This window comes from Rattus rattus, chromosome 18 (assembly GCF_011064425.1).
Source record: "Rattus rattus isolate New Zealand chromosome 18, Rrattus_CSIRO_v1, whole genome shotgun sequence".
Taxonomy (NCBI): Eukaryota; Metazoa; Chordata; class Mammalia; order Rodentia; family Muridae; genus Rattus; species Rattus rattus.
This window is the reverse complement of record NC_046171.1, coordinates 8625286-8652152: the sequence shown is the minus strand read 5'-3', so window position 1 is coordinate 8652152 and position 26867 is coordinate 8625286. Positions and strand designations below refer to the sequence as shown.

General features: G+C 48.0%; 1 protein-coding gene and 1 pseudogene across 6 annotated transcripts in view; both read left to right on the top strand.

Moving 5' to 3' along the window:
• The first annotated feature begins 3384 nt into the window (after nt 1-3384).
• Nucleotides 3385-26867, top strand: part of LOC116887410 (RT1 class I histocompatibility antigen, AA alpha chain-like) — a 76032-nt gene continuing 52549 nt past the window's right edge. Inside the window, exons 1-8 of one of the 6 annotated variants that reach the window (XM_032889019.1) lie at nt 3385-3527; nt 3730-3999; nt 4229-4504; nt 5490-5765; nt 5893-6027; nt 6204-6233; nt 6440-6487; nt 23285-23372. In XM_032889019.1, coding sequence (XP_032744910.1) covers nt 3455-3527; nt 3730-3999; nt 4229-4504; nt 5490-5765; nt 5893-6027; nt 6204-6233; nt 6440-6487; nt 23285-23289 — 1113 coding nt within the window. In that variant the 5' untranslated portion in view covers nt 3385-3454 and the 3' untranslated portion in view covers nt 23290-23372. Of the gene's footprint in view, nt 3528-3729; nt 4000-4228; nt 4505-5489; nt 5766-5892; nt 6028-6203; nt 6234-6439; nt 6488-6622; nt 7075-23257; nt 23386-26867 lie in introns of those variants that run through there. The other 5 variants (XM_032889018.1, XM_032889023.1, XM_032889020.1 and 2 more) reach the window with 5 other exon arrangements.
• Nucleotides 20165-23361, top strand: LOC116887412 (annotated as a pseudogene).

Here is a 26867-nt window from a genome sequence, read left to right as displayed (position 1 = left end):
AAACTCTTCAGAGATCTGCTGAATATGGCATTCAAGGCGTTGGAAAACTGATGCTGCCCTGGGTCTTCTGCCTGCACTGAAATCAAGACTCCCACAGTGGAACCTTCAGGGATTGTCCAGGTAAGGGAGAAGTCTGTCACTTTTAAGAGATTTGGAAGCTGCTTGGTCTGTACTTCCTGCTTACTAAGGTGAAATTCATGCTTCGCTCAGCTCTGATGGTGTTGACTAGGGAGAGTTTTGTCAGTTTAACTGCAAGCAACAACACGGGCTTCAGGTGCTCCTCAGTTCTCTCCCTGTGTAAACATCATAGGCCACTTTCCTAGAGTTGCTACTGTGTCCAGACACTGATCACATTGTTGTGAGATTCTAAGAAGAGATAAATCCACGCAACAGATTTCAATGTCACTTCTTACTATCCCTTCTTGTAAAGGAAGTTGTTTTATAATGATTGCTCTCAGTAACCACCCATGTCTTGTAGTGAATAATTGGATAAAAAAACTGTGAAGTTTATGTAGGTTCTAAGGATATGAAAGCTTAAGTTGCAAGACTCTTAAAAGTGTGTTTTGAGATCTGTGGATGTGACTTACAAAGGTCTGAAAAAGTGCTTAAACTGCAATTTATAAAGGTTTAAGGAGGTGTTTTAAGGTGTGCAAATGCAATTTGTAAAGGTATAGGAAAGTTATTTAAGGTGTATGTAAAAAGGAAAACGTTTCCCATTTCTTCCTTCTCTATGCTATTTTTTTTTCTTTTTTCTTTTTTTCGGAGCTGGGGACCGAACCCAGGGCCTTGCTAGGCAAATGCTCTACCACTGAGCTAAATCCCCAACCCCCTCTATGCTATTTTTATATTAAGACCTAGAAAGCTCAGAATTTAACATTCATCAATGGAGTTTGGGTGAGTTATTGATCTAACTATGATAAACTTCGATTGCTATTACAGTCACAAGCTCAAGATTATGAATTTCCTATGGTATGCTATACTTCTAAGTACAGACTAAAAGTGCTTCTCACTGAGCTAAAATATGCCAGTCCAATCTGTATACACCCAGTGTTCTGGAGAGAGGAAAGAGTGCTCATGCTTTTAACACCAAGTCATTTTGTGGTCCCCATGCTTTTACTACTACTCAAAAGCGCGAGACTGCTGCCTTTTCTACAATGTGACGTTCAGGACAGATTACACAGTGGTATGTTAGCATGTCCAAAATTTATCTCATTTTGTAAACTTAAAAAAATCTAAGCTTTGAAGAAATCCACATTTCATGGGTCAAATGGATTCCAGATAAGTACTGTCTATCAACATCCTGTTTCATCTCCTGCCTATTCAGTTTATTTCCAAGGGTGGCGTTTCCTCCTCCTCTCTGAGGTCTTGGGATGCCCCAACCACAACTAATGAGCCTAAAAGTTTCAAAGTTTCACCTAAGGAGCAAATTTCTTCTAATCTCCTTAACTTTACCTTCCGATCCTTATCTATACAGTTGTGCTTCAGGGAAATGCTAGCTCCAGGTGTTTCCTCAAAATCTGGGTGCCACACAGCTTCAAAGCACCTGCCCCATGATGGTTCAACTTAAAGATGAGTCTGCATTCCTCAGCTGCAGATGGCCCTGCAGAGCCTGGACAGTGAGGGGACAGTCTGCTGTTTTTGAACCTACCCAGCTTCCCAGCTTTCTTGGGTCCTCAAAGATGTTGCTGCACCTCAGAGAGCAGGAGGCAGTCTAAAGAGTATGATGACCCTGTGAGGCCTAATGGATCACCCCTTCCTATTTTCTCACCGTACAGAGTAAATAAGAGGAAGGGATGTCTGTAACCAACAACCACCCACCTTCCAGAACCAGCCTGCTCTCAGACCCTCAGTGCCAGACACCACATCATCACCAGCCACCAAATGTGACACATTTCTACTGTGGCCACAAGTCGTGCACCCTTATCCTGCCCAGGTCTTCGAAGACTGCTCTTTTTCTCTTCCACCCACTACCTACCCCCAATAAATCTCTCACATGAAGCCTGTTCTGTGCTGTGATCTTTGCAACATCCCTTAGCTCTCTGATCCATGCAAGAACTCTAAGAAGCCTCCCAGGGTCACCCTGAATGTTTGCCCAGCTGGGCAGGTGTCTGTTGGAGCAGGACCTGAAGCTGCATGAAGTCTGAGCAAAGATGGAAATTGTAAACGTCAAAAGAGTGGAAGGGTGCTTCTTCTCATTCCTCTTTTAATACTGTCTGTCTGTCTGTCTCTCCGTGTGTCTGATGTGCTGGTATGTGTGTAGGTATGCATCCGTGTATGTATATATGTCTGCATGTATATACGTATGTTTGCATGTATATACATATTTATGCATGCATGTACATATGCATATAGGTATGCATGTATGTACACATGCACGTACATATGTGAGTACATAAGCATGCATGTACATATGTGTGTGTATATGCATGTATGTACATATGTATTTATGTATCTGCCTCTATGTGTATCTATATCTAACTTTCTGTCTATCTATTTACCTATCTATCTACCTACCTACCTACCTAACCTACCTAACTTGCCTGCCTCTCCTCAGTCCCTCCACAATCAGATTGGCCTGCTCTGAGGGAAGAAAATGTCCCTATTTCTCCCTCCTCCCCTCACTTACTCTGACTTGATCAGTCTCTCCTGTGATTATATCAGCAGCAGCATCCAACAGGCAGGGGACAGACAATTCCTCAGGACTGAGGGGCAGGGATGAGGAACCCACCCCTTCTTTGAATTCCAACTGGTTTTTACCTTGGGTCCTCCATCCAGAGGGTAGGTCAGGGGGAGGAGTTCATCCACATTCTCCTCCCTCAGCTCTCACTGGGCGACCCTGCACCAGGAAGCCATGCTGTTTGCATTTTGTCAACTTGACACAAACCAATACAGATTTGGGAAGAGGATCCTGAGAAGAGAAAATGCCTCCATCCTGAGCCGCCTTTAGGAAAGTGTATGTGGCATTTTGAAAATTATTATTAACGATGAATATGGAAGGGCTCAGCCCACTGGAGGTAATCTTGGCTGGTGGTCGTGGAGTGTACAAGAAAACAGGTTGAGCATGCCATGAGGAACAAGGTAGTTAGCAATGGTTCTCATGGTCTCTGCTTCAGCTCCTACCTCTAGAGTCCTGCCTCAAGATCCTGCCCTGAATCTCTTCAATGATGGACTGTGATGTGGAAGTGTAAACTGAAATAAATCCTTTCTTCCTCAAGTTGCTTTTGGTCATGGGGTCTTATCACAGCAACGGAAACCCTAACACAGAGGTGCACAAGGGCCTTATTCTCCTCCCTGAGTTCTCCTGCAGCACAACCCTGCCCTTCTCTTGCCCTGGAGCCACAACCCTCTTTACAGCTCCTAGGATCTGATTCGCTTTGACCTCCCACTGGTTAGCGCGATCTTGGGTTGGTTGTAAAGTCCCTGTAGGCTGTCTCACACGCGTCAGGGATCTCGGATGGGGGTGACTGCGCCGCCCTTGCTGCTCCTGCTGCTGGCGGCCGCCTTGGCCCGGACCCAAACCCGCGCGGGTGAGTGCGGGGTCGGGAGGGAAATGGCCTCTGCGGGGAGGGGCGGGGGCGGCACCCGGGAAGCCAAGTCCCCGGTCGCACAACAGACCCCCGCCCCTTCTCCACCCGAGTCCGGAGCCCCACGCCCTGCTCCCCGCCCGGCCCCCACACCCGCCCGGGGTCCCGGGAGGAGGTAAGGATCTCATCCGCGCGCCGCCCCCAGGCTCACACTCGCTGCGGTATTTCAAAACCGCCGTGTCCCGGCCCGGCCTCGGGGAGCCCCGGTTCATGGAAGTCGGCTATGTGGACGACACGGAGTTCGTGCGCTTCGACAGTGACGCGGAGAATCCGAGATATGAGCCGCGGGCCCGGTGGATGGAGCAGCAGGGGCCTGAGTATTGGGAGCGGGAGACGCAGGGAGCCAAGGAAAAGGAGCAGACTTTCCGAGTGAACCTGAGGACCCTGCTTGGTTACTACAACCAGAGCGAGGGCGGTGAGTGACCCCGGGCCTGATGGCACTACCTCTCAGCGTCCCCACAGGGGTCGGAGACGTCCGGGATCCCAAATCTGAGGGTTCCGGAGCAGAACCGACCAGGGCGCATTTTGGTTTCCTTTTTGAGGAGTCCAGGGGTGGGCGGGGGCGCAGGTGGGCGGGAGCAGGGGCGGGGCGAGCAGGTGGGCGGGGATTAGGAGGGGCCGAGTCTGACCGCGGGGTCCCCCAGACTCTCACACACTCCAGTTGATGTTTGGCTGTGACGTGGGGTCGGACGGGAGGCTCCTCCGCGGGTATGATCAGTTCGCCTACGACGGCCGCGATTACATCGCCCTGAACGAAGACCTGAAAACGTGGGCGGCGCCGGACGTGGCGGCGCAGATGACCCGAAACAAGTGGGAGCGGGCTCGTTATGCAGAGAAACGCAGGGCCAATCTGGAAGGAGAGTGTGTGGAGTCGCTCCGCAGATACCTGGAACTCGGGAAGGAGACGCTGCTGCGCTCAGGTGCGGGGTCGGGGGGCTTCCCGTCTCCCTGCCTTCGGGCTGGAGCTCAGTCCTGGGGAAGAAGAAACCCTAAGAAGGGCGATGCCCCTGTCTCAGAGAGGAGACAGCATCCTTGGGTCTCCTGATCGCTCCCAGGCCTCTCCCAGGGCTCAGCCTTCTCCCTGGAGAGTTCTGAGTCCCTCTCAGGAGGGAAGGAGAGAATTTCCCCACTTAACAGCAGGGGCTCCCTGCTGTCAGCCATGGCCTCTCCCAGGCCAGGTTCTCTGCCCACACCCACTCTCTGAGGACACTGACTCCTGTCCTGCTGAGTGTGTTAGCCCTTGCACCTCAGGAGTGGAACTCTCCTTTACCTCCTAGGAGACATGGACTCAAATTCACTAGGCTGGTTCCCCCAGTTTCTACAACTTTCCAAAGAATACATTTTCACAGATCCATTTCTGAATGTGGGGTTTACACCTCTTCCACACCCCATTTCTCTCTATTTCTACAGTGGAGAATGGTCCCATGAGCCCTTGTGGGGTACCCTGGAGGAATATAAATTGTGGGATTTCTTTTTTCTTTCTTCTTTTTTCTTTTCTTTCCTTCTTTCTTTCTTTCTTTTTTTCTTTCTTTCTTTCTTCTTTCTTTCTTTTTTTTTGAAAGCATTATTTTGCTTCCAGGCAGTGCTTGTCTGCAAACACATATTAAATCAATTACTTTCCATTCCCTCTTCCGTTCTATGACCACCCACCTCATGCTATAGAACATCACATAAGGACGGCCATGTTGACCCACTGGCTCATGTGGATTCCCTCTTAGCTTCTGAGTTCCTCAGGAAAGTGTGCAGTTCTGTGCTGAGGGGACCAGCTCTCCCTTCAGCTCACTAGTGAGATGACAGTTGAAGTGTCAGACACACACAGTTCAGTGTCATCATTGATTTAACTGTGCCTTGTGTAGATTTCAGTTTGTCTTGTTCACTGTGTGATTTCTTAAATCTTCCACACAGATCCCCCAAAGGCACATGTGACCCTTCACTCCAGACCTGAAGGTGATGTCACCCTGAGGTGCTGGGCCCTGGGCTTCTACCCTGCTGACATCACCCTGACCTGGCAGTTGAATGGGGAGGACCTGATCCAGGACATGGAGCTTGTGGAGACCAGGCCTGCAGGGGATGGAACCTTCCAGAAGTGGGCATCTGTGGTGGTGCCTCTTGGGAAGGAGCAGAATTACACATGCCTTGTGGAGCATGAGGGGCTGCCTGAGCCTCTCACTTTGAGATGGGGTAAGGAGGGTGTGGGTGCAGACCTGGGGTCAGGGAAAGCTGGAGCCTTCTGCAGACTCTGAGCTGGTCAGGGCTGAGGGCTGGGGTCATGACCTCCACCTTCATTTCCTGTACCTGTCCTTCCCAGAGCCTCCTTCATCCACTGACTCCAACATGGAATTCAATGTCATTTATGTTGTCCTTGGAGCCGTCTCTGTTGTGGCCATCATTGGAGCTGTGATCATTGGAGCTGTGTTGGCTGTTGTGAGGAAGAGAAACACAGGTAGGAAAGGGCAGGGTCTGTTTCCCCTCAGCTTCCTTTAGAAGAGCGCTCTGCTCATTAATGGGCAACATGGCCACACCCAGCATTGCTACTGTCTCAACTGGGTCCTCTGTCAGTTCTGGAAACTTTCTCCTGTCAAGGTCTTCCTTGAACTCTCACAGCTTTTCTTCTCACAGGTGGGAAAGGAGACTACACCCCTGCTCCAGGTTAGTGTGGGGGGTCAGGAGTGTCCCTGAGGATTGGAGTGAAGCTGGAGATGTGGGGAGCTCTGGGAATCCATAGTAGCTCCTCCAGAGAAATCTTCTGGGGGCCTCAGTTGTACCATGATATTAATCCATACATACGTTTATGTACATATACGGAAACATAAACGCGTACAGATTATACATATACATGTTTTCTTTTACCCTAGACAGGGACAGCTCTGAGAGCTCTAATGTGTCTCTCCCAGATTGTAAAGGTGACACTATGGGGTCCGACTGGGGAGGGACAATGTGGACATGACTGGGTTTCAGGGACTCCCAGAATCCCCTGTGAGTGGAGGGTTGTTGTGCTGTTGTCCTTACAGTGATGGTTTGTGACTCTCGTTCTCTAGCATGAAGACAGCTGCCTGAAGTGAACTGAGTGACAGACGATGTGTTCAGGTCTCTCCTGTGACATCCAGAGTCCTCAGTTCTCTTTAGACACCAGTGTCTGATGTTCCCTGTGATTCTATGGCTTCAGTGTGAAGAACTGTGGAGCCCAGCCTGCCCTGCACTTCAGGACCCTGTCCCTGCACTGCCTGCATTCCCTTCCACATTCAACCTTGCTGGTCCAGCCTGGGGTTGGGGGCTGGGGACATCTGCACCCTATCACTCAGTGGTGCTTTGAACAGCAACTCCTCACTTCTACACTGAGAATAAGAATCTGAGGGTGAACTTGACTGTTCACATCCTTGACACAGTGTTGATTGCTTTTTAAATTACTGGATTGAGAATACTTAGAGGTTGTTTTTTGTTTTTGTTTTGTTTTCTTTTAAATAAATGGCAGGTGGAGAACCTTCCAGAATCTGGGTCACTAAGCTGTGTGTGTCTGGTGGGACAGGGTGGGGCTGTGGGAGGTGAGTGTGGACAGGGCTGTGCCCAGGTAGAACTCAGTGTGCTGTCATCTTTGGGGATCACTCCTTGGCTGTGTCATCTCTGTACTCTATTCTTTTCATCATTATGAAGCACATGTCTGTGATCACAGGGTCACAGGATGCCAGATCCTTGTCCTGTCCCCAGGATGATGAGAAGCCCAGGCTGCTGTCCTGATTGCGGCTTTGTCTTCTGTGTTTATTTCCTGTGTTTTTCTTTGTGTGGAGGACTGGGCCTATTCTTTTCCTGTGGGTGCTTCCTGTCTTGCTCTCCCCATGGATGCCAAGTGTGACAGGAGTAGGAGGTGTTTTTCCACTCTTGTCCCACCAGACTCTATAAGGGCTGTGCTCTCGGGATACTATGAGCTACACAGATGAACTAAACGCTCCTGAGCTCCTGCCTCCTTCCAGGGCCCTCCGTTCAGGTTCTCCCCATCTTTCCCATCTTTCCCCAGCTAACCCCAGATTGCAGGATCCACACAGAGGAGGGATCCACAGGCTCTCATCTCAGATCTGGCCCTGTTGGATCTGTGCTGTGCCCATGCCCCTGTCCTTCCCTGCCTCTGGGGATCCTGGTGCTGCCTCTAGAGAAGATTCAGGGTTGATGGGATGAGTCTACTTTAGATTTATGTTTATTTTAGAAACTGGTCCAGGAATTGGAGTTAGCCCAGGGGTTGAGAGCACTTGGTGCTAATGCAGATGATGTCTCGATCCTAGCATGCACATGGTTGCTCACAGCCATCCATAACTCCTGCCCAAGAGCATCCAGTGCCCTGTGGAGATCAGGCTCACAAATGGTACAAATAAATACAGGAAAAAAGGTTCATAGACAAGATTAATAAATCTTTTCAAAACTACATTATGGGAATTTGTGAGAAGGAAATTCCTTTGTTCCGGAATCTGACCCTTGAAGGATTCTCTTCTAGCTTTGTGATTTCCAGCCAAGAGTTCCAGGAGCCTTAACTGAGATGTGTGAATACCAACTTGGTGATAATCTCTGTCATGATGCAGCCATCTTCATCTTGTGAAGGATGACGACTTCCCCAGACCCAGCAGACAAACACTCATACACAATAAATGTTGTATTAATGGATAAAATACAAATAGGTCATGAGTCAAAGACAGAAAGGCAGGTGTGGAGGAAGGGAGGGCTCTGCTGAGGAGAAAGCTCAGGTGATGCTGACCTCAGTGTGAGGGGACAGGAGCTGCATTCACAGCCTTTGGCTGGAGGTTGTATTAATCGGAGCCTCTGCAGAAGCTGGAGGTGACTGCGTGAGTTTCTCCTCTGGACTGAACCATTCCCTGCTGGAGTCGGGAGGAGGCTGATGAGCCCAGGAAACACAAGAAGTTACACATTCACTGAGCTTACACAATGTAGCAGGTTCCTGTCAGGGTTGAACCAGTAGCACTTCCTGGGGGTTTGGGGGAGGGGAATCTTGAGTGGAGCTGCTGGGAGCCACGCAGAGGCTTACAGTGATGTAGCTGTTGTGAGTGGATACTCACACTGGGCAGGGCTGTTCAGTGATTATCTCCCGACTCACACAGGCTCCCATGAGTAACCAGGTTGCCCAGAGTTCACCGATCTGACCATGGATGGATGCTCTCCTTGGTCTGCTGTGGCTGTCTCTGTCTGGCCTGGAGGAAATGCATTCCTTAATCAGGTGACACAACTGTGTCCATTGTTATCAGACCACAGTGTCTATTCCAGATTTGAGATCTAAGTTCTGTTTCTAAGATACAGTAGGAAGAATACGGTGTTGCTGGTTTCCTGGAGCAAGCACTGTAGTGGAAAGATGCATGTGATACAATGTAAGGGAATAACAGAACAGGTTGTGTCCAGAGCTGGAGGGCAAAAGGCAAGGCGACCAGAGTGCAGGTGAGTGGAGCAGGGCAGAGAGCTATTGGTTTTAATTTTTGGTTTTCCAAGACAGGGTTTCCGTGTGTAGTAGCCCTGGCTGGTCCTGGAACTTACTATGTAGACCAGGCTGGCCTCAAACATAGATATGGCTGCTCCTGCCTCTGCGGGGAGTAAAAGTTGCACATCCACCACTCTTTGAGTTATTATTGTTTAAGATTGTTTAAGATTGTGTGTGTGTGTGTGTGTGTGTGTGTGTGTGTGTGTGTGTGTGTTCATAGCCAGGTCTCTGACCTGGCTATAGGCTTGGATTTTTTAAAAACTTCTTTAATATAGTTTCTTTATTACTTCAACCTCCCTTCTAGCTCACCACCCACCAGAGGTAGTGGAAAAGAAAGGCTAATAGAGTGAAGGGGGACATGGATTTGTTTAGAAATAGTTCCTTGGGGTAATTCCAATCTTTGTTGTCAGGATATGAGCAGTCAGGTTCACTAGCAAACTACTAAACAGGAATCAGCAGCCACAGTCCACTGCACTCAACAAATACCACACTGGGAGCAGCAGTAGCACCTCAATCCAGAAAAAACCACGAGGCTCCGCCCAATTGGCACAAGTCAATGGAAGGCAAGAATCCCCTGAACCACAAGAAGTTCTTTGGTGCATTTTCTCTCTACAAAGTCACAACAAGCAAAGATCAGCTGTTGTTGTAAAATTATAAAAACTCAAATGCTGTCTTTTACCCCTGCTAGATCCGGCACCACAGTGCCCCAAGATAGCTGGTAGATATCTTGCCACAAACACACATCCCAATTCCCTGGCGGCCCAGTGTGTCTAGCTGCCACACACTCTCTTAAACTTAAATCACTACATGAAAGAACACACAACACAATAACCTATGATCCAACTGAAAAGATAGAATTGCCCACCTAACATACAAAGCCCTGTACACATCTATCCCTTAAGAACATTCATAACAACCTGTAAATACACAGAGTGGTATCTTTTTTTTTAAAAGATTTTGTTTATTTTATATGAGTACCCTGTCACTCTCTTCAGACACAGCAGAAGAGAGCATCAGATTGTGTTGCAGACGGTTGTGAGCCACCATGTGGTTGCTGGGAATTGAACTCAGGACCTCTGGCAGAGGAATCAGTGCTCTTAACCATTGAGCCATCTCTCCAGCCCCACAGAGTGGAATCTTAACGTCAGCCTCCATGTTCTCTCCGCAGTTTCTCTCCTCCAGATCCAGTCTCCTCCTCTTCCCTCAAACTTTTCTCCCACCCATCCTTCCTTCTCGTCCAATGACAGGCCTCGTTCTATTTTGTACCTGCCTACACCTGCGTGATGACACCATCCCACAATCACCATCCCACCATCCCCTGCGTGATGCACAGGGGAACCAATGCCAGGGCTTTGCCTGTAGAGTCACATTTATTCTCTCAAAATGTCATGTGTCTGCTTCAGCAAAATATTCTCTCACCTGTGTCTGCCTCAGAAAAACATTGTATGGGGCTGGAGAGGTGGCTCAGCAGTTAAGAGCATTGACTGCTCTTCCAGAGGTCCTCAGTTCAATTCCCAGCAACCACATGGTGGCTCACAACCATCTGTAATGGGATCCGATGCCCTCTTCTGGTGTGTCGGAAGACAGCTACAGTGTACTTATATAGAATAAATAAATAAATCTTAAAAGAAAAGAAAGAAGACAGACAGACAGACAGACTTTGGCAGCACAGCCAACTGATCTGAAGACCTAATCTAGGAGAACCAGGCCTGAAGTGGAAATTTCTGGTTTCTTTGGAGATGCAGTTGTGTCCTGAGATGTTTTTCTGGAAACTGTCTCATGAGAGGATGTTTATGCTGAAGCAGACACGTGGTGTTTTTCTGGAAGCTGCCTGGAAGAGGGGCATGGGATGTTTTGCTAGACCTTGAGAGACGTCCTCTTGAGAGAACTCGTGGTGTTGGGAAGGGTCTAGATAGAACCCAACAGACCAGGGACAACACTGTGTGGCTTGGGTTCCCCTCGCCACTCTTTGTGGATCTTCATTGGGCTTTGCTGAAGCCGCTCTTCACTGACGATGCTGATGCCTTCCTCGCTTATTGTTTGTCATGACTTTGTAGAGAGAAACAAACCAAGGAACTTCTGGTGGTGTCCCGGCAGCTTCTTCCTGCTTCTGCAGACTCAGGCCGATGGGTAGAGCCTCAAAGTTGCTTCTGGAGTGAACTGCCAATGCTGACCCGTGTGAGCTCAAGTGCTGGTATCCTGATGATGCAGATTGGAATCACCCCAAAGAACTATTTCTAAGTGCACATCTTCCTTTGTGCTGTTAACCTTTCCTCTCTACTACCTCTGGTGGATGGTGGGCTAGAAGAGAGGTTAAAACATTTAAGTAAGCTTATTAAAGTAGGTTTTGAAAAATCTAAGCCCACACCGGGCATCTGGAAGGATCCATGTGCAAGTTATGTTACCAATCCTTGCTTGGTGCTGGAGGACATCAGACTGAACACTGTGGGGACACATTGGGAAGCTCCTTCTCTTGGACTCTGTGACCCTGAGGAACCCAGGGCTTCTCCTGTACAGACCTTCTCTGCAGGGTAGTTGGGTGGCTCAGACCTGAGTGAGGCCCTGTGCTGCAGAGAAGAGGCCCTGTGCTGGAGAGGTTGTTCAGAGGTGAAGAATGCTTATTGCTGTTCCACAGGACCTGGGTTCAGTTCCCAGCTCTCACCCACTTGTAACTCCAGCCTCAGAGGGGATAGGGCGCCCTCTGCTGGCCGGTTGGGGTGCTCCATGCACGTGGCCAGAGATACATGGAGCAAAAAGGTACTTTATACAGAAATATATTTTTAAAAGAACGAAAAGGAGGAGGGAAATAAGATTTCGTTAAAGAAAGAGATCCTTGAACAATATTGGGGACACTACAGCATGGAGGAACACCTACCAACCCTACTGCAGGGCTCTAGGGTCCCCTGCACTAGATTTATACACTGGTCTTAGAGATTCAGCAATGGAAGGCAAAAATCGACACAGCTCACCCTACAGAGTGGCCCCTGATGTTACTGGTCTATGCAGCCTGTGTGTTCGCCCAATTATGCTGTTTTTGTTGTTATGTCTTGTAGCTCAGGGTGACCTTGAATTCTCTGTTTAAGATTTATTTATTATGTACACGCTTTACCTGCACACATGCCTGACTGCCACAAGAGGGCGCCAGATTCCTGAGCATTCAACTCAGGACCTGTGGAAAAGCAGTTGGTGCTCTCAACCTCTGAGTCATCTCTCCTGTCCCGAACTTGAATTCTCGATCCTCCTGCCTCACCTCAGCATGCCAAGGGTCCAGCCTGTGTGTGTGTGTGTGTGTGTGTGTGTGTGTGTGTGTGTGTGTGTGTGTGTGTGTGTGTGTGTGTGTGTGTGTGTGTGTGTGTGTGTTCAGGGAGGAGCCAGAGGTGCAATCTGTGTTTCAGCCTGAAGATCATAAGGATCGGTGAAAGCCACAAAACAGAGGATTTGGGGCAAAGGGGAAATTCCTGGCTGCTTCAGTATGAAGAGCCTTCCCCAGCTTTCAAAGCTGACAGCCACTTAGGTGATCCAGACCTGGACAGGCTCCTACTCGTGTGTTCTGCTGCCGCCTGGCGGCCTAGAGCGGCATCGCAGCTCCCAAAGGTCCTGGGGAAGGACTGGGCTGTGGCAAAAGTCCCTCCAGACTGCAGGAACTGCTAGCCGGTCTGCGGCTTCACGTGTCCCTGAAGCTGTCTGTGTCACACTGAACAAGGGCCACAGTAAGGAACCGGATATCCCCTGCACAGTCCCCGTATCAGAGCATTAGTTTCTCTTTCTTTTGTTGTTGCTGTGGCCCTGGATATGAGCTCCCCACCTCCTGACCCTGTCCTCACTGAGCTGGACACCTGCTGAGTTTGATGGGACCCACCCCATGAAAGGGTTCCGGGATTCTTTAGGATTAAATGCCTTCAATCCCAGTCCTCATGAGGGCGGATCTCTGCATTGTTCCACCACATATCAAGTTCCAGAACACCCAGGGCTATGAGGTGAACCCCGGAGCCTGGGAGCCCCAGAACTGGCATCTGGAGGGGGTGGTGGGGGAGGTGGGAAAGTTGTGACAAGTGAGAAAGCAGCATGGATTCCTCGGGCCAGGTCTCGGTGAGCTTAGGGTCCCCCGCCCAGTATAGCCAAGGCCCTAGGGTGTATGGGGTAAAGGAAAGAAACTCAAATTACCCTTTCTTTCCTTGACAGCTTCTTTCACCTGAAATTTCCCCCCCCCATGCTGTAGAATGGACATAGGGACTGCTTCCTGCCACTCACCTATGTCCCAGATCTTTACTTTCAGGACGGGGTCCAGGCTGACCTTGGGCTTACTCTGTAACTGAAGCAGCCTTCCCTACCAGTGCCTCGGGCTCCCAATTAACCAGGACTGCAGGTCTACAAACCAGCCTGGCTTTTGTTTAAGACTTGGTCAAGGTTCCAGGTGATGATGGTTCACACCTTTAGACCTAGCCCTTGAGAGGCAGAGGCAGGAGGATCTCTGAGTTTGAGGCCACCCTGGTCTACAGAGTGAGTTCCAGGACACCTGGGGCTACACAGAGAAACCCTGTCCCCAAAATCAAACAACTTCGTCAAGGATGTTCCTTCACTCTAGAACCTGTGGGTCATGACCCCTTTGGGGGCCAAAGCAGTCTTTCACAGGGGCTGCTTAAGACCATCAGAAAACACAGATGTTTCTATTACTATTCTTAACAGTAACAAAATTATAGTTATGAAGTAAGAATGAAAATAATTTTATGTCGGGGTTCCGTGAAGAACTGTAATAAAGGGTCTCAGGAAGGTTGAGAACCACTGCCCTGGAAACTCCATACAGAGGTGGGGCAGAGGGCAGTGGGAAGGTCTGGGTCACATGTAAATGACAAGGTCTGTTTTGGAACCAGGTCCACCCCTGCCTCGACACATGGGTGCAGGTGTTACAGGCCCTCCACTCTCAAAGGAGCTGTGACAGCCACTTAGAGGACAACACAGACAATCTCAGAGTCTGTGTGGATCTTTCCCATGGTAGCCCTTAAGACAGTGCACAAAGCTATCACCTTCCCAGGCCTGTGGCTTGTGCCACCCTCCTGGAGAGGTACAAACAGTCCTCTCCTGAGCAACTATGCCACCCCTGGGCCAGAAGCACCAACAGTCCTTGGGCTACTACCCCACCCTCAATTATTTTCCATTCCTTCTTCTGTTCTATGACCAGCCATCTCATGCTATAGAACATCACATAAGGACGGCCATGTTGATCCACTGGCTCATGTGGATTCCCTCTTAGCTCCAGAGTCCCTCAGGAAAATGTGCAGTTCTGTGCTGAGGAAATGTACAGTCCCTGCTGCTCTAAGTCAGAGGCACTGGTGAGCACTCCTTTAGGAAAGGCTGCATCCCCATACTCCTAGGACCACTAAGGGCTCTGCCTGGGAAAATGCAGACCCAGAGGACTGCCCTGTGAGGAGTGTTTGGGAAGAGGACTGACAGCTGAGCTCACCCAGCGAATTCCACAGGAGCTTTGCATGCACAGGGTTTATGGGACAAAGACCTTTTGCACAAATGTTTGCCTGCTCCACAGGGACCCATGCATCAAAGGAACTGGATACCTTAGGGTCTCATGTTCTGTTTCCAGGGCACCCCTGTGTCCACTCCTGCCCCAGAGAAGGCTGGAAAGTGCTCAGGCTCTGTCACAGGAGTCCTGACACCTGCTGCCATCACTGCCTTCCCAGGATGAGGTCACTGAAGAGACAGAGCACTTCCTTCTGTGTTCCACAGGATGGGGCATCAGACATGGGGTCCCCTCCACACCTTCCACTTCAGTCTGCACTGATGGTGGAGATGTTGAGGCTTAAATCTTGAACATTCTGTGGTGCTCTGCATAAGAATGGCCCTTATGGGTTCAGATATTTGAAGATAGTCACCAGGGAATGGGGCACTGTGAAAGGATTAGGAGAATTAGAAGGTGCCACCTTGGTGCAGGAAGTGTGTCACTGGGAGCAGGATTTGAGGTTTCAGAAGCCCCTGTCAAGCCCAGTGTTGCTCTGTCTGCTGCCTGCAGATGAGGATGAGCTCTTAGCTACTGCTCCAGCTCCATGCCTGCCTGCCTGCCTGCTGCCATGCTCCACACCATGGTGAGAACAGACTAAGCCACTGAAACCATAAGCAAGCCCCAATGAAAGGCTTTCTCTTTAAGAACAGCCTTGGTCATGGTGGCCCTGCACAGCACTAGAACAGTGTCTAAGACATGTCTTATCATTTCCCAGTCTCTGTCATCTATGTCCCCATCCTTCCAGCAGTCACCTCGCCTAGAAGCCAGGTGGATCTTAATGCTCATTATGACCAGATCCAAGGAACCATCGCTGTCCCTCTGCTCATGTCATTCCTGAGACTGCTAAACATAACCAAGTCCCGCAGTGTAGAGAGCCAGGCAGAGACAGCTTCACTACTGAAAAGACAAAAGACAGGAATAACACAGGAATAATAGGAAATGGGTAAAATATTCAGTCTATTCTTACATACAACTTTGTGTATTGATACAAAATTATTGTATATTTTTACAAAATTATATTAGCTTTGTGTATTGAAACAAAATTGATGTTTATTCGATTACATTAGTATAAATCTTTGTGTATGGATTCAAATTAAGGTTACAGTTGGTTACATTGGTATAGATCCTTGGATATTGATACAAAAGTAACGTTACATTTTGGTAACAACAGAATAACTTATAACTATGTATCAACCACATGACATTAAGATACCTATGAGTTTCTTGGCAAGGCAATGGGAAGGACTAGTCCTTTTGACAGCGCCTATTACAAACTAAGAAAATTTGTAAAATGCTAGTTAACAGTTCATCAAACTTTTGTTTGTTTGGTTTTGTTAGGTACTAGTCTTCAAAAAACCACAGACATCTACTGAATATAACATTTAAAGATGTCTTATTAATTTAAGACTAATTTTTTTTACAATGAGATGTGTCCGCTCCTGGCAGCACCGCCATACTACTTCAAGGAAGACGCTGAGCATTGAAGAACCTCCTTACAGAGTTTCCTTCACATGTGGCTGCCACTGGGCAAGAAACTGCCCTTCCTTCAACTGCTGACAGAATACTGTCCAGCCTGGACCAAGAAAGCACAGGAAGGCAAATGCTGAACTCTGTCAAGACTAGGTAGAGAAGAAGTCCCTCATGGTTCACAGAACAATCTGTCAGATGCTCTGGGCCAGTGGCCTGAAGACATGGATGCTCCAAACTTCCAGAAACCCCTGGGTGACTGTCCAGGTAGCCAGCATTCTCTGTTCTTCCTATGGTTTCAGAAGCTGCTTGTTCTGCACTTCCTGTCTCTTTTGAGAACATTTATTCTTCTCAGGTCTCTGATGGGGTTGAAGACTAGATAGCTAAACTCTCACAGTTAAACCTAAATTGTTTAGGATTTAAAAATGTTTTAAGGTTTTTTTTCATTTGTTTTGATTTATTTTAGTTATATGAGCACACTGTTGCTATCTTCAGACACACCAGAAGAGAGCATCAAATCCCCATTACAGATGGTTGTGAGCCGCCATGTGATTGCTGGGAATTGAACTCAGAAACCTGTGGAAGAGCAGTCAGTGCTCTTACCTGCCGAACCATTTCTCCAGCACTATTTAAGGTTTAAAAAGAGGTAGGTTCATAAGTGTAAGTTTTGATAGAAAGCGATTTGTGTACAGACCTTTGGACTCACTGAGCTTGGATAGAGAGTGGAACACTTTCTCCAAGGTTGCCAAATTCAAATAAATAGACTGGACATTGTGAATGTGATGGTTACCCGACAGTATATAGTTTATTGATGCTGGAAAAAGAGCAACTGTTCAGACAAAAAGAGGGGAACATTGCAAGATACCTGATCACATTGTGTAGCCCAAGATTGTGAACTTGGAACAGGAAAATCCTGTCTCTGCTTGAGGAGTTGCACAGCCCTGAGAGACGCCTTTAAGCCAAGAGCGTTCTGTTCAGTGTGGACAGGTTGCTGTGGTGCGGCTCAGACTTACACACACCTTTCTCCAACAGCTTTCTGTAAATGATGTTAAATAAAATCAGCCATAGGTCAAGAGGCCGAGCATGCGATCAGAAGGCAGGGGTGGACATAGGAAAACACAGGAAGTGGAAAGGAGGGAGACTGAGGTGGAGGGAACTGAAGGTGTGAAGAAGGAGCTTTCACCTTCTGAGACCTTGGTAGAGTAGGGAGGTCTTTCTTTGCCTCGTTGAGCCAGCTGGTTTTCACCCCAAAATCTGGCCCCTTCATCTTCATTGGTAAAATTGACCGACTGGGGTTTTGTTTTTAAAAACAACATGCCATGAAAACAGATGTTTTAAGATAGAAACCATGTGTCTCTCCTCCATCTTGGCTGATGACCTCATCAAAATATACGCTTCCATATGACTGGCAGCCATCTTTACTATGGTTAAAGAGTACACGCCCTGTGAGTTCAGTATCATCTTCAGATGACCACTTGCAACAATAAACTTAAAACTTCTTTGTTCTTGTGAGCTTATGTATATCATTGTATCACTTTGTAGACTAAAGAAGTACCAATAAGACTCAAGGATTTCTGATTGGCATACATTTTTCTATGAAGATAACAATTTAAAGATACATTTGTTACAACGTACTATATTTGTGACTGGACTCTGGTTTATAATATAGTGCATGTAATTATAAAAATTTAAGTTTTTGAATGTCTACTTGACTTATCAAAAGCTGATTTAAGATGTGTGTCTAAACTGCTACGCCTTTGCTAACTGCTGAGCACCAAGCTGCTATAACGTGTAGATAAACACAACACATGCTAGATGAATAAGGTAGGCATTTCATTCTAAAATTTTATGTTATATATGCATTATATGCATTCATGGCTTTGTGATTGTGACAGACCCTTGGATCCATAGTTACAGACCATCCTGCCTTCGATGTGGTTGTTGGGATTTGAACTCAAGACCTCTGGAAGAGCAGCAAGTGCTCTCCCCTTCTGAGTCATCTCTCAACCAGTTATATTTGATAACAAATAAGGTATACTGATTAACACGTTATACGTTTCTAAGGCCTATTCAGCGTCACCGTGACATTTGTGTAGTTTTGTGTCCTTGTTCACCTTCTTGGGCTTTAGCTATTGGAGAAACTGAGTCATACAAAAACTATGGTGACCTATAATGGTATGCGATAAAAGCAAGACACCAGGCTCTTATGGACGAGGCTACAGTGTTTATGGTTTATTTGGATGATAAAGGAGCTTCACCTCAACTTACAAAGGCTGAAACTTAACAGAGACAATGTTGCAAAATCTGAATCTTAGGAAAGTTACCGACTTATTGTAAACTGTTGAGGACAATTAACAATGCACGACAAGAACAGGAACACGGTTTATTAAGCTCCTGTGTATGTTTCCAAAGTTAAGCACAAAACAAGTCACTAGAAACAAGGGAAGTTTGTTCAGGTCAGACATCCTTACTATTACAGCCCCGAAAACTCTTCAGAAATCTGCTGAATATGGCATTTAAGACGCTGGAAAACTGAAGCTGCCCTGGGTCTTCTGCCTGTACTGAAATCAAGACTCCTACAGTGGAACCTTCAGGGATTGTCCAGGTAAGGGAGAAGTCTGTTATTTTTAAGAGATTTGGAAGCTGCTTGGTCTGTACTTCCTGCTTACTCAGGTGAAATTCATGCTCCGCAGAGCTCTGATGGTGTTGACTAGGGAGAGTTTTGTCAGTTGAACCGCAAGCAACAACACGGGCTTCAGGTGCTCCTCAGTTCTCTCCCTGTGTAAACATCATAGGCCACTTTCCTAGAGTTGCTACTGTGTCCAGACACTGATCACATTGTTGCGAGAGTCTAAGAAGAGATAAATCCACGCAACAGATTTCAATGTAACTTTTTACTATCCCTTTTTGTAAAGGAAGTTATTTTACAATGATTGCTCTCAGTAACCAACCTCCTGCGTCTTGTGGTGAATAAGTGGATAAAAAAAAACTGTGAAATTTATGTAGGTTCTGAGGATATGAAAGCTTAAGTTGCAAGACTTTTATAACTGTGCTTTGAGATCTGTGGATGTGACTTATAAAGGCCTGAAAAAGTGCTTTAACTGCAATTTATAAAGGTCTAAGGAGGTGTATTAAGGTGTGCAAATGCAATTTGTAAAGGCATAGGAAAGTGATTTAAGGTATATGTAAAAATGAAAACGTTTCAGATTTCTTCCTTCTCTGTGCTATTTTTATACTAAGACCTAGAAAGCTCCGAGTTTAAAATGAAAAAAATCCTTTCTTCCTGAGATTACTTTTGGTCATGGGGTCTTATCACAGCAATGGAAATCCTCATTAACACAGAGGTGCACAAGGGCCTTTCTCTGCTCCCTGCCTTCAACACCTTCTCCTGCAGCACAACCCTGCTCTTTCCTTGCCTTGGAGCCAGAACCCTCTTCACAGCTTGTTGCTGTAAAATTATTAAAAAAAAAAAAATGCTGTCTCTTACCCTGCACTAGGTCAGGCACCGTAGTGTCCCAAAGATACCTGGTAGATGTCTTCATCTCAGTCAGCAAAGCGTCTCACCCGCTCTGCTCCATCCCCTATCACACTGCTGATGGCTACTTTCTGAGCCTGGCAGCCTCTCTCTAAGAGCCATCTAGTTCCCAAGGCAGGTTGCCACCATGCCAGAAATACACACCCCAGCTTCATGGTGGGTTAGCAAGTCTAGCCACCACACACTCTCTTGAACTTAAATCGCCACATGAAAGAACACACAACACAATGACCTCTGATCCAATTGATAAGATAGAATTTGCTCATCTAGACATACAAAGCCCTGTACACATCTATCCCTTAAGAACAGTCATAACAACCTGTAAATGTGCAGAGAGAATCCTAACATCAGCCTCCATGTTCTCTCCACTGCCTCTCTCCTTCCTTGTTCCAGTCTCCTCCTCTCTAAAACCTTTCTCCTTCCTTCTAGTCTAATGACAGGCCTAGTTCTATCTTGTACCGCCTTCAACTGCGTAATGACATCGTGCTATAACAGCTCCTAGGGATCTGATTCCCTCTGACCTCCCATTGGGTAGTGCCATCTAGGGCTGGTTATAAAGTCCACGCAGCCCGCAGGACACAGACGCGTCCGGGATCTCAGATGGGGCGATGGCGCCCCGCATGCTGCTCTTGCTTCTGGCGGCCTCCCTGACCCTGACCAAGACCCGCGCGGGTGAGTGCGGGGTCGGGAGGGAAATGGCCTCTGCGGGGAGGGGCGGGGGCGGCACCAGGAAAGCCAGGTCTGCGCGTCGCTCACCAGACCCCCGCCCCTTCGCTACGGGCGTCCCGATTCCCGGGCCCTGCTCCCCACCCGGCCCGCGCACCCGCCCGGGGTCCCGAGAGAAGGTCGGGTCTCACCGCGTGCCGCCCCAGGCTCACACTCGCTGCGGTATTTCAAACCGCCGTATCCCGCCCGGCCTCAGGGAGCCCCTGGTACATCTCTGTCGGCTACGTGGACCACACGGAGTTCGTGCGCTTCGACAGCGACGCGGTGAATCCGAGGATGGAGCCGCGGGCGCCGTGGGATGGAAAGGGAGGGACCGGAGTATTGGGAGGAACAGACACAGTTCGCTAAGAGAATCGAGCAGTGGTTCCGAGGAACCTGAGGACCCTGCTCCGCTACTAAACCAGAGCGAGGGTGGTGAGTGACCCCGGATCGGAGGTCACGACCCTCCGCGTCACCACAAGGCCAGAGATTTCCTGATCCCAAGTCCAAGGTTCAGGAGCAGAACTGAACCGTGCCTGGTTTCCTTTCAGTTTGTAGGAGTCTGCTGGAGGGGGGCCGGGGCGGGGGGGGGCGGGGCCGGGGCGGGGCGGGGCGGGGCTGAGTCTGACCACCGGGTCCCAGGCTCTCACACCATCCAGAGGATGTTTGGCTGTGACGTGGGGTCGGACGGGAGCCTCCTCCGTGGGTATGATCAGTTCGCCTATGATGGCCGGGATTATGTCGCCCTGAACCGAGACCTGAAAACGTGGACGGCGGCGGACGTGGCGGCGCAGATGACCCGAAACAAGTGGGAGCAGGCTGGTGCTGCAGACCTACACAGGACCTACCTGGAGGGCGAGTGCGTGTTGTCGCTCCGTAGATACCTGGAGTTCGGGAAGGAGACGCTGCTGCGCTCAGGTGCTGGGGCCTCGGGCTTCTCCTGCTTCTGCCCTTGGACTGGGGCTCAGTCCTGGGTAAGAAGAAACCCTCAGCTGGGTGATGCCCCTGTCTCAGAGGGGAGACAGTGTCCCTGGGTCTCCTGATCCCTCATCACAGTGACTGCACTGCCTCTCCCAGGGCCCAGCCTTCTCCCTGGAGAGTTCTGAGTCCCTCTCAGGAGGGAAGGAGAGAATTTCCCCACTGAACAGCAAGGGCTCCCTGCTGTCAGCCATGGCCTCTCCCAGGCCAGGTTCTCTGCCCACACCCACTCTCTGAGGACACTGATTCCTGTCCTGTTGAGTGTGTCAGCCCTCAGGACCAGAAGTCTCCTTGACCTCATAGGAGACATGGAGTCCACTACACTAGGCTGATTCCCCCAGTTTCTAGAACTTTCTAAAGAATACATTCTCACAGATCCCTCCCTGATGTGGGGTTTGCCTCTCTTCCACACCCCATTTCTTGCTATTTCTACAGTGGAGAATGGTCCCATGAGCCCTTATGGGGTACCCTGGAGGAATAAATCGTGGGATTTCTTTTTTTTTTCTTTTTTTCTCACTTTTTCTTATTTCTTACTTTCTTTTTTCTTTCCTTTTTGTGAAGTCATTATTTTGCTTCTAGTCAGTTTTTCTCTGCAAACACATATTAAATCAATTATTTTCCATTCCCTCTTCTGTTCTATGACCACCCATCTCATGCTATAGAACATCACATAAGGACAGCCATGTTGACCCACTGGCTCATGTGGGTTCCCTCTTAGCTTCTGAGTCTCTCAGGAAAGTGTGCAGTTCTGTGCTGAGGGGACCAGCTCTCCCTGCAGCTCACTAGTGAGATGACAGTTGAAGCGTCAGACACACACAGTTCAGTGTCATCATTGATTTAACTGTGTCCTGTGTAGATTTCAGTTTGTTTTGTTAACTGTGTGATTTCTTAAATCTTCCACACAGATCCCCCAAAGGCACATGTGACCCTTCACCCCAGACCTGAAGGTGATGTGACCCTGAGGTGCTGGGCCCTGGGCTTCTACCCTGCTGACATCACCCTGACCTGGCAGTTGAATGGGGAGGACCTGACCCAGGACATGGAGCTTGTGGAGACCAGGCCTGCAGGGGATGGAACCTTCCAGAAGTGGGCATCTGTGGTGGTGCCTCTTGGGAAGGAGCAGAAGTACACATGCCGTGTGGAGCATGAGGGGCTGCCTGAGCCGCTTATCCAGATATGCGGTAAGGAGGGTGTGGGTGCAGAGTTGGGCTGAGGAAAAGCTGGAGCCTTCTGCAGACCCTGAGCTGGTCAGGGCTGAGAGCTGGGGTCATGACCCCCACCTTCATTTCCTGTACCTGTTCTTACCAGGGCCGCCTTCCTTCACCAACTCCAACATAGTAACCAATGTTATTTATGTTGTCCTTGGAGCTGTGGCTGTCATTGTAGTTGTGGCCATCATTGGAGTTGTGGTGGCTCTTGTGAGGAAGAGGAGGAGAAACACAGGTAGGAAAGGGCAGGGTCTGTTTCCCCTCAGCTTCCTTTAGAAGAGTGCTCTGCTCATTAATGGGAAGCACAGCCACACCCCACATTGCTACTGTCTCCAACTGGGTCCTCTGTCAGTTCTGGAAACTTCCTTCTGTCAAGACCTTCCTTGAACTCTCACAGCTTTTCTTCTCACAGGTGGAACAGGAGGAGTCTACACCCCTGCTCCAGGTTAGTGTGGGGGGCAGGATTGTCCCTGAGGTTATTGGAGTGAAGCTGGAGATGTTGGGAGCTCTGGGAATCCATAGTAGCTCCTCCAGAGAAATCTTCTGGGGGCCTCAGTTGTACCGTGATATGAATACATACATACACATATACATATACACATATACACATACATATGTTTTCTTTTACCCTAGGTAGTACCCTGGGCAGTGACAGCTCCCAGAGGTCTGATGTGCCTTTCTATTGTAAAGGTAACTCTGGGTCTGACTGGGGAGGGGCAATGTGGACATGATTGGGTTTCAGGGACTCCCAGAATCCCCTGTGAGTGGAGGGTTGTTGGGCTGTTGTCCTCACAGTGATGGTTTGTGACTCTCGTTCTCTAGCATGAAGACAGCTGCCTGGAGTGGACTGAGTGACAGACGATGTGTTCAGGTCTCTCCTGTGACATCCAGAGTCCTCTGTTCTCTTTACACACCAGTGTCTGATGTTCCCTGTGATTCTTTGGCTTCAGTGTGAAGAACTGTGGAGCCCAACCTGCCCCTGGACTTCAGGACCCTGTCCCTGCACTGCCTGTGTTCCCTTCCACACCAAACTTCCTGGTCCAGCCTGGGGTGTGGGGGTGGGGTGTGTGTGTCCTGTTGTGTGATATCTGTCTGTGCTCCATGGTGGCCTGAGCTGCAGCTCCTCACTTCCACACTGAGAATAAGAATCTGAGTGTGAATTTGATTGTTCACATCCTTGACCTAAGTGTAGATGGCTTTTTGAATGGAATGTTTAGAGGTTTTTTTGTTTGGGGGTTTCGTTTTATTTTTGAAAAAACTAAATGGCAGATGGAGAAGCTTCCAGATCTGTGTCACTAAGCTGTGTGTCTGGTGGGACAGGGTGAGGCTGTGGGAGCTGAGTGTGAACAGGGCTGTGCCCAGGTGTGCTCAGTCAGTTCTTGTCTTTGATGGGCTCAGGCCTCAGCTCTGTCACCTCCAGGCTGTGCCCTCTCCATCACTGTGAAGACATGGGTAGAGTCTGTGATCACAAGGACACAGGGAAGGCCAGAGCCTTGTCCTGTCCCCAGGATTATGAGCCCCCAGGGCTGAAGATCAGAGACTCAAGTGGGGCCCTTTAAAGTGCAGGGTGCACAAGATGAGTCACTACATTTCCTGCCACCCATTTGATTTAGCTACTAATGATGGGGTCAGGAAGCTGCCCTGGGCTCTCCCTGTAGCCATGCTGCTGTGGTGATTTCTGCTTCTCCTTTCTGGTGTCTTTCCCAGGGTTCTCAGGGGTCTGGTGTGATCTGTCTGCTCATCTCTCAGGAGCACCTCCACAGCTGAGATAAGACCTAACAGAGAGGCTTCTCTCCCTGTAACTTGGGTACCGATTCCTGAACCTGGACTCTCTTACCTTTTCCATCTTGTGTTCTGGAGTTAACTCCCTGAAGTCCCTTAATCTCCACCCCCAGCTCTGTGGACCTGGGTCTCCCAGCTAATGCACCTGTGGTTGCTCTGCCTTTGGATGGCTCTGTATTGCAGGAGAGCAAAGTCTCCATCATAGGCCTGGGACCATTTAAATCATCTCATATTCATAGCACTAAAGACACGGGAGGCAGAAGCTGAGGTAACAACCTGACAGCTCAGCAAGGAAACTTTATTTTCTTAACTATATATGAGATATCTATTTACCAGCCTGATGCTAGAACTAAACTCCAGACCTTCAGAAATCTTTCTCTGCCACTCTATCAGTCTAGTCTGCCTTTTTCTCTTTTTTAAAAATATTTTTATTTAATGTATAGAGGGCATCCTGAGACACTCTGTTCCTGGTTTAGCCATTTTTGCCTGTCCTTGAAACTCAGAACTTCTCTGTTTTTAACCTGAACCATCTGAGTCCGTCTGCCTTTTCTTGAGCATCCTGCAAACCCAAGAGGGCTCCTGAGCTCTCTTTCCCAGATTTCTGTTTTACCTGTGTCCTGCCAGCTGCTTCTCTGTTGTTCCTGCAAGTCCTAAGAGAAAATCCTATTCCATAAAGGCTCTTCAAAGCATTTAGTTGTTCCCTTACCTCCTCACCTGCTGAACCATTTCACTGTCATGAGAGTTGGGGTTGGGAGCTGTCCAAGGCAAGCCACTACAGGCTCAACCATTTCACCTTTAAGGGGGAAGGTAGCACAAGGCCACCTGCTGACCTTGCCTCAGGTCATAGTGCAAGGACCACAGGACCTCTCCTAAGCACCTTGCCTTAAAATAAGCAGGATCTTTCCCTTCTTCAGAGGCACCCAAACCACACCAGGACACATATCCTGGATCTGCCAAATGTGGTATCTACTGAGGATTTTATATTTTGCTAACCGTTAGGTTTCTATGTACAATAATAAAATATTCTGTGACATGGGCCTGTCAGTGGTTAGGAGCTCAACATTTCTTGTCTGGGTTTTTCTGACTGACAGGGGAGGGCAGTGGCTGGTCAGGCTCTCTCCTTTTATTGATCTGGGTGAGTGACCATGGTTTTCAGAGGACCTCCCAGGTCAACTCTGAGCTTTATGACTTTCGATGCCATCTACAGCTTTTTGTGTCCTGCGGGAATAAAAACAAATCAGCATCCCCAACACCATAGATTTGCTGACTTCCATTCTGATGTTAGCCATCCTTGTAGTATATAGGGTGATTTAATTCTACAGTTTTTTTCCTTGATCCAGTGTCTCTCGGAAGCTGTTGGTCCATTCTTGTTAACATTCAGAATATTTTAAGTTAATGGAGCATGATTTAATCTACCTCTGGGGCCCTTATTCTTTCTTTTTGTTTTATAGCTGTGTTCTTTAAGGTGTGGTTGGGTCTTTTCTACCACTGTTTGCCCTGCAGGATTGTGTGGTGTAGCTGTAATGTGCTTTGTAATGAGGGAAGAATTGCTGCATCTTACTGGAGACGTATGCAGGGGCCATGGTGGTCCTAGTTTGTACACCTATTCCCACCAGAGCCATGCCTTCCAGTAAATGTGTAATCCAGAGCCAGCCTTTTCAGAACTCAAACCATTTGCCCATTGGAAGCCTGAGTATGTGTCAATGGTGTGGTGCAAGCCTTAGGCTTCCCAAATTCTGCAAACTGAAACACATCTATCTGCCAGATTCCATTTTTTATTTACTTTTGTTGGTGCCCTTAGAGTTACTTCTAGTGTGTAATGGAGTTTGATTGTACAAAAAACATTTCTTCATAACTTTCTTGGCTTGTTGCCAGGTCATAGAATTTTTTTCTTTAAACATTAACTGTTAACATAGTGGTTTTCAGGAATATCTGAGGCTCCTAATACATTCCTTATGAATAATTGGTCAGTTCCTTCATTCCCTGTGCTAATGGCCCTGACAATACTGTGAGAGACTGAATGTGGGTGATAAGTCATGGACAGTTGCTATTTCTGATTGCCTGGTGCAGTGGCACAATAACATGAATTCTGAATTATCCAGGGTAAATTCAGCAGTTGCTGTGTGCAGAACAACTCTTTCTGCCTATTGAGACTCTGTCACTATATTGAGATTCTGGAAAATGTGATAATACCGTAAAGATTGCATACAACTCTGACTTTTGAACTGAAGCCCATAAGCTTTTAATTACAAATTCTTTTGTTTTTACTGACTTATAAGCAGCCATTACCAGCTTTTTCATTCAAACAGGAACGTAGGGTCTTCAATACATGGGACAATCCAATTAGTTCTTTTTGTAAAGTGAAGTGGCTTTCTTGTAGGATCTGTGTTAATTGCTCCCAAATAGATGTTACAAACTCTTTGCCAGTCCTCATCGATTACCCTTAATGATGTAATATCAGCATTAGTATCCAGCTCTATAATTTTTCATGGGTCTATTCCTACAATTGACACAATCATACTTCTATAATTAAATCAGAAACTTTTTGATATAAAGCTTTTAGTTTTTTACTTTCAGTGTGTGCTAAGAAGCTTCATTCTAAAATGCTACTACCCTTTGTCTA